Consider the following 11602-nt stretch of genomic DNA (forward strand, 5'->3'; position numbering starts at 1 on the left):
ACCGTATACAGAGGAGTATATATATATTCACATGCTTCATTAAGCACAACTATATAGCAAAAAAGGGGAATTACCTTTATTAGTTATTACCTGCTGGTTTGAAACCCTTGCCCTCTATCTTCTTCCCCAACACCACGAAGACCGATTTGCAGCCTTGCTATCTTCTTCCCCAATACACCACGAACACCGATCTATAGCCTTGCTATCTTCTTTCCCAACACACCACAAAAACCATGATCTGCAGCCTCTCAGACTATCGGACCTTCCCACCGCTACCATACAACCACGATCTGCTACCTTCCCACCGGCAACGCACCAAAGACGAAGATTCTACACGCTGGAAATGGTGGATTTAGGGTTAAGTAAGTTATTCTTCAACTAAGGCTTTTTTTAAAGGCTTTTGAAAGGGTCACAGGTTTGTTTCAAATTTTCACGGGTTTGTTTCAAATTTTCAAGGGTTTTCTTTTGCAGAGGAATCTCTGATTTCTTTGAAAGAATTGATTCTTGTTGTGATGGGTTTCTTTTGCAAGGAATCTGTTGATTGTTTTTTTTTTTTTTTTTTTTTTTTTTTTTTCCGAGTTGACTGAGTTAACTTGGAATATCGGTTGAGTCATCCGAGTCCAACCGATTCAAGGTTGAGTCTAGGTATAAATTGTATATGGTATTGGACTCGTTGCGGTCGACGTCGAGGCGGATACGACTCGACCGAGTAGTACCAGACTCGGTCGATTTTTTGAACCCTGAACTTCAAGTCCTCTGTAGTTATTTAGTTGCAACTACAAATAGTGTTGTTCCCTCCCTCTCTCTTCATATTTGTATATATAGTGGCTCTCTGGACGATTCATAGCTTTCTCTCTAAAGCAAGAACGAGGAATAGAGCCCTAGAGGGAGAGAAATCATATTTCGCTTACTTGCACTTTCCAGTTTCATTTTCTAGCTCACCAAACGGGGACTGTGAGCGATTTAGAGAGAGGCAAAGTCTTGATCAGAGTGTTAGAGAGGGAAGGAATGGCTTCTAGTCCCAAGAACGTTGGAATTCTCACTATGGAGATCTATTTTCCTCGAACTTGTGTTTAGCAAGTGATGATTCTATTATTTTATTTTATTTTATTTTATTTTTCTTGTTTAATCTTTGTTTTGTTTTCAATTGGTTTGTTGAATCAATTATTGTTTCTTAGGTGTTAATGCTGTTTGAATTAGGTTTTTGATGGAGTTCCTTTTTGTGTTTAATTGAAGTGAACATGATGTTGGAAGAGTGTGAATGTGAAAAAGCGCTTTTAAGTGTTTTTTTTGCTTGTTCCACATAGGAAAAAGAGGAACACCTTTATTAGGTTTATTAGCTAGACCATTTTCCTTAACCTAATGGGCTTGTGAAGAGGTGTGGGAGAGCCTTGCGCACCCATAGGGCCAAAGCCCATTTGAGTGGGGCTTTGGGTTGGTTGAGCCTATAAAAGCAGGTCACCCCTTACTCTCTACACACCAATTTTACCCTAGTGCACGCCTCAGCCTATCACCGATAGGTTTTCTTGTTATTCATTCTATTCTTTGTTTGTGTGTTTTGGGCTAGTCCTTTATTTTCACACCCTCAAAACTACACATGAGAGAATATGATGTAAATGTCATGCTTAGTGTTGATTTCTTTTTTCTCTTTTTTGGAGTCTTTATTGAATTTGATTTAAACTGTGGGAAAATTGGTATTTTTTTTTGGTAAAATAAAATGAAAAGTTATTTTTGGCAAAAATAAGTGGAAAAGAAGGTCAGATTTCTGACCTGGTGGATGATCAGGTTTGATTTTTGGTAGTTTATTGTAATCCTGCCTATAAAAGCAGGACACCCCTCACTCTCTACACACCAATTTTACCTTAATGCACGCCTCAACCTATCACCAATAGGTTTTCTTGTTATTCATTCTATCATTTGTTTGTGTGTTTTGGGCTAGTCCTTTATTTTCATATTCTTAAAACAACACAAGAGAGAATATGATGTAAATGCCATGCTTAGTTTTGATTTTTTTTTCTCTTTTTTGGAGTCTTTATTGAATTTCATTTAAACTGTGGGAAAACTGGTGTCTTTTTTGGTGCAATTGAATGCAAAGCTATTTTTGGAAAGAAAAAAAAAAAAGGAGTGGGAAAGAAGGTCAGATTTCTGATCTGGTGGATGATCAACTTTGATTTTTGGTAGTTTATTGTAATCCTACCTATAAAAGCAGGTCACTATCACTCTCTACACACCAATTTTACCCTAGTGCACGCTTCAACCTATCACCGATAGATTTTCTAGTTATTCATTCTATTCTTTGTTTGTGTGTTTTGGGCTAGTCCTTTATTTTCATACCCTTAAAACAATACATGAGAGAATAGGATGTAAGTGTCATGCTTAGTTTTGATTTATTTTCTCTCTTTTGTGGAGTATTTATTGAATTTGATGTAAACTGTGGGAAAATTGGAGTCTTTTTTTGGTGCAATTGAATGCAAAGTTATTTTTGGCAAAAAGAAGTGGGAAAGAAGGTCAGATTTTTGACCTGGTGGATGATTAGCTTTGATTTTTGGTAGTTTATTGTAATCCTACCTATAAAAGTAGGTCACTATCACTCTCTACACACCAATTTTACCCTAGTGCATGCCTCAGCCTATCACCGATAAGTTTTCTTGTTATTCATTCTATTCTTTGTTTATGTGTTTTGGGTTAGTCCTTTATTTTCATACCCTTAAAACAACACATGAGATAATATGATGTATATGCCATGCTTAGTTTTGATTTTTTTTTTTCTCTTTTTTGGAGTCTTTATTGAATTTGATTTAAACTGTGGGGAAATTGGTGTCTTTTTTTGGTGCAATTGAATACAAAGTTATTTTTGGCAAAATGAAGTGGGAAAGAAGGTCAGATTTTTGACTTGGTGGATGATCAGCTTTGATTTTTGGTAGTTTATTGTAATCTTGCCTATAAAAGCAAGTCACCCCTCACTCTCTACACACCAATTTTACCCTAGTGCATGCCTCAGCCTATCACCGATAGGTTTTCTTGTTATTCATTCTATTCTTTGGTTGTATGTTTTGGGCTAGTCCTTTATTTTTCATACCCTTAAAACAACACATGAGAGAATAGGATGTAAATGTCATGCTTAGTTGTGGTTTTTTTTATATCTTTTTTGGAGTCTTTATTGAATTTGATTTAAACTGATGGAAAATTGGTGTCTTTTTTTGGTGCAAATTAGTGCAAAGTTATTTTTGGAAAAAATAAGTGGGAAATGTCGGATTTCTGACCTGGTTGATGAACTTTGCTTTTTGGTAATTTATTGTAATCCTGCCTATAAAAGTAGGTTACCCCTCACTCCCTACACACCAATTTTACCTTAGTGCACGCCGTAACCTATCACCGATAGGTTTTCTTGTTATTCATTCTATTTTTTGTTTGTCTGTTTTTGGCTAGTCCTTTATTTGCATACTTTTAAAATAACACATGAGAGAATAAGATGTAAATGCCATGCTTAGTTTTGATTTTTTTTTTCTCTTTTTTGGAATCTTTATTGAATTTGATTTAAACTGTAGGAAAATTGGTGTCTTTTTTTGGTGCAATTGAATGCAAAGCTATTTTTGGCAAAAAGAAATGGGAAAGAATGTTAGATTTCTGACCTGGTGGATGATCAACTTTGATTTTTGGTAGTTTATTGTAATCCTGACTATAAAAGCAGGACACCCCTCACCCTCTACACACCAATTTTACCATAGTGCATGCCTCAGCCTATCACCGATAGGTTTTCTTGTTATTCATTCTATTCTTTGTCTGTGTGTTTTGGGCTAGTACTTTATTTTCATACCCTTAAAACTACACATGAGAGAATAGGATGTAAATGCCATGCTTAGTTTTGATTTCTTTTTTTTTTTTTCTCTTTTTTGGAGTCTTTATTGAATTTGATTTAAACTGTTGGAAAATTGGTGTCTTTTTTTGGTGCAATTGAATGCAAAGTTATTTTTGGCAAAAATAAATGGGAAAGAAGGTTAGATTTCTGACCTGCTAGATGATCAACTTTGATTTTTGGTAGTTTATTGTAATCCACCATATAAAAGCAGGTCACCCCTCACTCTCTACACAACAATTTACCTTAGTGCACGCCTCAGCCTATCATCGATAGGTTTTCTTGTTATTCATTCTATTCTTTGTTTGTGTGTTTTGGGCTATTCCTTTTTTTTTCATACCCTTAAAACAACACATGAGAGAATAGGATGTAAATGCCATGCTTAGTTTTGATTTTTTTTTCTCCTTTTTGGAGTCTTTATTGAATTTTATTTAAACTGTGGGAAAATTGGAGTCTTTTTTTGGTGCTATTGAATGCAAAGCTATTTTTGGCAAAAAGAAGTGGGAAAGAAGGTCACATTTCTGACCTAGTGGATGATCAACTTTGTTTTTTTGGTAGTTTATTATAATCCTGCCTATAAAAGCAGGTCACCCTTCACTCTCTACACACCAATTTTATCCTAGTGCACGCCTCAACCTATCATCGGTAGGTTTTCTTGTTGTTCATTCTATTCTTTGTTTGTGTTTTGGGCTACTCCTTAATTTTTATACCCTTAAAACAACACATGAGAGAATAGGATGTAAATGTCATGCTTAGTTTTGATTTCTTTTTTCTCTTTTTTGGAGTCTTTATTGAATTTGATTTAAACTGTGGGAAAATTGGTGTCTTTTTTTGGTGCTATTGAATGCAAAGCTATTTTTGGCAAAAACAAATGGGAAAGAAGGTCAGATTTCTGACCTAGTGGATGATCAACTTTGTTTTTTGGTAGTTTATTGTAATCATGCCTAGAAAAGGAGGTCAACGCTCACTCTCTACACACCAATTTTACCCTAGTGCACGCCTCAGCCTATCACCGATAGGTTTTCTTGTTATTCATTCTATTCTTTGTTTGTGTGTTTTGGGCTAGTCCTTTATTTTCATACCCTTAAAACAACACATGAGAGAATAGGATGTAAATGCCATGCTTAGTTTCGATTTCTTTTTTCTCTTTTTTGGAGTCTTTATTGAATTTGATTTCAACTGTGGGAAAATTGGTGTCTTTTTTTGGTGCAATTGAATGCAAAGCTATTTTTGGCGAAAAGAAGTGGGAAAGAAGGTCAGATTTCTGACCTGCTGGATGATCAACTTTGATTTTTGGTAGTTTATTGTAATCCACCATATAAAAGCAGGTCACCCCTCACTCTCTACATACCAATTTTACCTTAGTGCACGCCTCAGTCTATCACCGATAGGTTTTCTTGTTATTCATTCTATTCTTTGTTTGTGTGTTTTGGGCTATTCCTTCTTTTCATACCCTTAAAACAACACATGAGAGAATATGATGTAAATGTCATGTTTAGTTTTGATTTTTTTTTTCTCCTTTTTGGAGTCTTTATTGAATTTTATTTAAATTGTGGGAAAATTGGAGTCTTTTTTTTGGTGCTATTGAATGCAAAGCTATTTTTGGCAAAAAGAAGTGGGAAAGAAGGTCAGATTTATGACCTAGTGGATGATCAACTTTGTTTTTTGGTAGTTTATTGTAATCCTACCTATAAAAGCAGGTCACCCCTCACTCTCTACACACCAATTTTATCCTAGTGCACGCCTCAGCTATCATCGATAGGTTTTCTTGTTGTTCATTCTATTCTTTGTTTGTGTTTTGGGCTACTCCTTAATTTTTATACCCTTAAAACAACAAATGAGAGAATAGGATGTAAATGCCATGCTTAGTTTTTATTTCTTTTTTCTCTTTTTTGGAGTCTTTATTGAATTTGATTTAAACTGTGGGAAAATTGGTGTCTTTTTTTGGTGCAATTGAATGCAAAGCTATTCTTGGCAAAAAGAAGTGGGAAAGAAGGTCACATTTCTGACCTGCTGGATGATCAGCTTTGATTTTTGGGAGTTTATGGTAATCCCGCATTTGGTGCCATGAAACATGAGGAAATCAAAAGAAAATAAAATTCAGATAACAAAAGAAGATATCAACAATTCAACTCTACAAACATTTTACCAGAGTAACTTAGAAATGAAATAACAAAATGGTCAAGCTGGTCAGTTATTTTGGAATAACAAATAGTTAAAGAATTAGTTAATTAGTTTAACAGGATCTTGATTGGTTGGAAGGTCGAGGAAGTCAGATATTTTGAGAGAATAACAAATAGTTCAAGAATTAGTTAATTAATTTAACAGGTTCTTGATTAGTTAGAGATTGGTTAAGTTGTTTACTCTGTTGTAACTAGATGTTATATATAGATGTTTCCTCAAACTCATTAATTTATTCTTTTGAGCTTCCCAAAATATCTCTCTGTTTACACTCTGGTCGCTTTACTTTCAGATTTTTAAAATTGGGAAGGAACACCTGGATTGAATTCTTATTGGCTAATTTGATTGAATATTTGAAATTATTCTGGAATTTGGTGAAATATGACTGAATAATTTGAAACTTCTGAAAATTCAGAGTTTTCAAATTTAGCGGAAAAAACATCTGTAGTTTCAAGATAACTGGACATCTGAATCACTTGAAATTGCTTGATAGCATACGTATTTTGAGTGGAGGTTTTAGTTTTTCCAAAGTTCAAATAATTGAAAAAATTTTAAGATGCAGAACTTTAATTTCTTCATTTTTCCTACCTTTATTGGAAGCCATAACGGAGTTTCATGTTATATCATATTGGTCTGAGGAACTAAAACTATAGATATACTGTGCATGCATTCAAATTTAATTTCCTATTATGGACTTTGTCATTTGTTCCTATAATGATCTTGATGGACATATAGGAAACCTTGGAGGCTCATGATGGTGCCACCAAAGGAAAATACACTATTGGGCTTGGACAAGATTGCATGGCATTTTGTACAGAGGTGGAAGATGTCATCTCTATGAGGTTCTCAGTCATCACTTAGTCTCCTACTTCTTTACGTACTGCAATTTATTCTTAATAGTTAATTTTGGAAATGGAAGAAGCAGCTCCTTGTTGGGTCTGATTTTGGCCCCATAGCTGTTTATGTTACAGTGGTAAAATCACTAGGGAGAGCTCTGAGGAGTAGTGTCCCCAGCATCTGCAATCTATTGGCATTAAAAGAGGCAAAATCCAAGGGAAAAAAGGAATTAGGCTTTGAAGATTCTCATCGATAACCATTCTTAATATGCTAAGAAATGGTTGAAAAAGAAAAAGAAATCTTAAATATGTGATCCTTCAAATCTTTGCCCAAGGATAGCAAAGTATTTGAAACCATCAATTTTGCTTGAACTAGACATGTTACCACAGTTTTTTAAAGCATCAGTTTTGGTGGTTGTGATGGCACTTTGTATCGTTCGTTCGGCTCTTAATTGTTTACTTGTTTGTTAATTAATCTGTTGATGATCTTAAGAGTTTTAAAAATAGCTTCCCCTTATACTTGTTCCTGTATTTCATTTGGCTTTCAGTTTGACTGCTGTTGCTTCCCTCCTTGAGAAATATGAGATTGATCCAAAGCAAATTGGATGGCTGGAAATTGGCAGTGAAACCGTGATAGACAAAAGCAAGTCCATTAAGACCTTCCTAATGCAAAATTTTGAGGTAATCCTTTTTTTTTTTTTGGATTGAGAGTATCCTTTTCTTTTCCTTTTGATTTTTTTAAAATGGTTCAAAGATACTTCCCTCTTCGGTATTCAAGAGTTGTCTCCTCATAGTTGTGGACCCTTGAGGCTTATGCTCAAGGAATGAAGTTGGATAACCCATAAATTTAAGAATTTGACATCAGCTAAGGGATATGTGGTACTATAACTATGGTCATGATAGCACCAACACTGCCTCAAAACTTGGACCTTAGTTGGCTGTGAGCAGCCTTAGGGTCATAAAAACTCTGGGTCAGCCTATAGAAACTAACATTAACTTCAGTAGGTAAAAGCCTGTGATTCCATGGAGACTTAAGTGTCACTCAATTAAGCAAGGATGCAGGCATTTGGTCTTCCACAGGTTTGCAGTCAGACTGATTTTGAACTCCTCCTTTCTGTGTAAGAGAGAATTTATTGACATGACATGTCATATATGTACCTTACATATTCTACAAAATATTTTTCTTTGCGCATCTATGATACATTGTAATTCTTAAATTTTTATTTTACAATTTTGAGAATATTCTACTTTACTCATGTAAACAAACAGGAATCTGGTAATACTGACATTAAAGGAGTGGATTCAACAAATGCATGCTATGGTGGGACTGCTTGTATCAATTGGGTGGAGAGTAGTTCATGGGATGGGCGTTATGGACTTCTTGTGTGCACCGACAATGCGGTATGACCTCTTTCTTAATGGGCCTGGACTTTCTTCATTTGTTGTTTATTTAAAAGGTTTAGTTGTTGGAAGTAGAGAAGCAAATGGCTTCTAAAAAAGCTGGCTTTCTATGAAATGTCATGGAGGGAATTTGTATGTGCGGCTCTGACCCCAAACATATTATCAAACCCTGTAACTGGACAGTGGGGCATGTTTTGTTTGCTAGGCCTTATGATGAGCCCGCCCTAGAAGATTGTCTATTCTTAAACTATTATGATTGGATGGTTCTTAAAAATTTACCTTTTAAAAGAACATGCATTAAAAAAAGCCAAAAAGGAGGGGGTGTGCCCTACATGTATAGACTATATACACAGAAAAAAGCCAAATCACACCTAATACAAAGATGATCCACACTAAGAAACAAAGCAAAGTTAACGAAAAAAAAGAGCATCAAGGAAATTCAACATAGAGGGAAAATCCAACTCTAAAGAGTCCCTAGACCACTCAAAAAGTGTCCGATTGAAGTGATTCTATAAACTTTGGTCGAAGAGCCCTTCATCTTTGAAGGTCCTTTGATCGTGCTCCTTTCAAATACACCAAAATAAGCAAATAGGAGTCAAAAGCCAAATTGTTATATTCTTCTTTTGAAGCCCCTTAACTTTCCATTGAAGGAGGAGATTTCTCATTGAATCTGAAAATACTTAGATCACTCCAAAAAGGGCTCTCTTGTCTAAGCACAATGAATCAAAATGTGATAAGCCAATTCTTTACAATCTTTACAAAGATTACATTTATTGACCATTTGTCATCCCCTCTTTATTAAAGTATCTATAGTTAAAATCTTCCCCCAAACAGTTTCTCAAGCAAAAAAGCAAGTTTTGAGGTTTGTTTCTCAAGCAAAAAAGCAAGTTTTGAGAGGACCGCGGGATCCCCAAACCTCCTTGCCAGCAAATAATCTCTTTAGTTGGTCATTTTTTTTACATGAAGCATTAGTATTGACCAATGCCTTTCTTGATTGTTTATCATTTATTATATCTTTTATGCCTTCATTGATTAGACACTTTTAGAGGAACAACTATCTTGACAGAGGGATACCACGTCTGTTGCAAATCTGAAAAGACAATATACTAGTTGGAAGCATGTGGAGGGTACTCATTGGCAAACCTGATTCAATCACCTGCTTAATTATGGTGCAGGTATTCTTCCCATTATGCTTAGAAAACCATAAAAGGTTATATATTTCTCTTATGTTTGATTCCCAAAAAGTACTAATTAAAAATAAAATGCTAAGAAAAATCATTTTTTAATGTTTGGTTTTATTATGAAAAATATAAAAAAAAAAGTCAAATATAATTTAAAATTAGTAAGAAACATATATTTTAAAATTATTTAATCTTTATATAGAAAGGTTTAATTAATGACAAGGGTTTGAGGTAGTATATAAAAATAATTTATTGACTTTAAATTTATTTATTTATTTATTTCATCATTTTTTTTCCTTTCCTTTTACTTTTATTCTTTATTTTCTTTCCCTCACATTTTCCTTCAAACTTCCTCTTCCTCTCCCCTTCCACAGAACCCGTGAAAAAAAATTAAGCAAGAAATGTATAAACATCATTTTTGTCCCCTAGAATATTGTGCATTGACCTGGTAAGACTGTTTTTTATTTAGTTCTGGCCAATAACCTCCAATGAGCAATGACTTTATCCCAGCATGTGCTGGTATTTAAAACATTACATGTAACCTACTTCTCACCATTTCGACATTATATATATGCAATATGGTTTGTATTTCCCTTTTCTTAAAAATAAACTTCAGAGTTGCATTTATTCGTCCATTGCTTTTAGTAAGATAACCCATGTTTCGTGTGTAGGTTACTATAGTTACTTGTATGCCAAATGTTTTGCTGCCACCATATGGCAAAAGCTATGCCAGGAGTATCCACTATCCTTAGCCACAGGAACAGCTCTTCGGACAAAATTCTTCGAGCATGGGGGAGCCAAAGACCCTGCTGATTTATTGACTGATCTAGTTGGGATGGGATTCTCCAGTCCCATGATGGAGGGATAGTCCCTAACCTCACTAGCCTTTGTGATGAAATGAAGCTTGAGGAGTGTGGGCAAGAGCATGTCGTGTCACGCCCCAAGACCCACTCCAAGGGCGTGACGGTCATTTCACACCTCAAACCCGAAGGCTTAAAGTATAATTTGACCCAAACAATCATATTGTAACCGGATGTTACCAATTACCAAATACCTGTTCAGAGTAGCGGAACAAAATCTAAAATCCTCAAAATTCAATTTCCAAATAACTTCCAAATACCAAATGATCCAAATGAACATAACTAACAGTTAAACAAAATCCAACATAAAATCCTAAGTCAAATCCTAATGATGACCATTCATCAGCCTAGCCATCACTCCTCACCCGAACTAAGAGTACCTGAAAAATTTTCAACAATTGGGAATGAGCTCACAGCCCAATAAGGAATATTAATGTAGTTCATGGATCAAATATTTTCATTTCAAATAGGAGATATCATTTTTTTTTTCTCATCAAATATCAGAGTTTCAAAAATACCAATACATTCAAATTTCAACCAACCAATTTCATATCAAATTCAAACACTTTCACATAAAATTCAATCAAATCCATTCAAGTTTCATTACTCTGGTTATCAAATATCAAATGCCTAGTTAGTTGGGACTTTTCAAATGGGTGGCTAGCCTCAAATTGTTCCTAGTGGACGGAACCAAACACTACTAGTACTAGTAACCTCTAACCAAAGGCTGGGGTCCAAATCAATTACATTCCCACCATGAAATGTAAAGGTCAACTATTATATCCCATTGACAGGGCCGAATAGTCAACTATTATATCCCGTTGACAAGGGCCAAATAAACCAGAGTGATGTTTTTGTTCAAGTATTCAAATTTACATAACATAATATCTCCATATTTTGTGTTATAAATAAAACAAAATATTCCAACATAATATTTAGTACAAAACAGTTTGATCCATGCATGGTAACAAAATATCATTTTCTTTTCCACAATTCAAAATAACATATAAAATAATTTAATTTTATAAATATTGCATTAACTTCCCTTACCTCAAAAGAAGTCCTCAAAAACTTTGAAGAAAAATAATCCTGAAAATCTACTCTTCACCTAATAAAACATAAGAGGAACAATTATTACTATTTACCTAAAATTATAGGTTTGACAATCCTAAAATTTTAGGTATTCAAATTATTATTTTTAATTATGAAAGACAATTTAATCTATTCATAATATATATTTTTTTTTTGGAGACACAACTTAATTTAATTAAACTATAATTTATTTCA

At 34.4% G+C, this 11602-nt stretch overlaps 1 protein-coding gene across 1 annotated transcript; it reads left to right on the forward strand.

The window, feature by feature from the left end:
* The first annotated feature begins 6033 nt into the window (after nucleotides 1–6033).
* On the forward strand, nucleotides 6034–8280 carry LOC104882132 (hydroxymethylglutaryl-CoA synthase). The gene is made up of 4 exons (XM_010664163.1): nucleotides 6034–6045; nucleotides 6773–6879; nucleotides 7422–7554; nucleotides 8143–8280. Exons 1-4 carry the CDS (start codon nucleotides 6034–6036, stop codon nucleotides 8278–8280), a joined length of 390 nt encoding a protein of 129 aa, XP_010662465.1.
* The last annotated feature ends 3322 nt before the right edge of the window (nucleotides 8281–11602 follow it).

Source organism: Vitis vinifera, chromosome 16, assembly GCF_030704535.1.
Source record: "Vitis vinifera cultivar Pinot Noir 40024 chromosome 16, ASM3070453v1".
Classification (NCBI taxonomy): domain Eukaryota; kingdom Viridiplantae; phylum Streptophyta; class Magnoliopsida; order Vitales; family Vitaceae; genus Vitis; species Vitis vinifera.

What these genes read in the sequence shown, in the direction of transcription:
- LOC104882132 (XM_010664163.1), top strand. An exon ending in GAAGATGTCATCTCTATGAG is followed by an intron (nt 6,880 to 7,421) that starts GTTCTCAGTCAT and finishes TTTGGCTTTCAG; the next exon opens with TTTGACTGCTGTTGCTTCCC. An exon ending in TCCTAATGCAAAATTTTGAG is followed by an intron (nt 7,555 to 8,142) that starts GTAATCCTTTTT and finishes GTAAACAAACAG; the next exon opens with GAATCTGGTAATACTGACAT.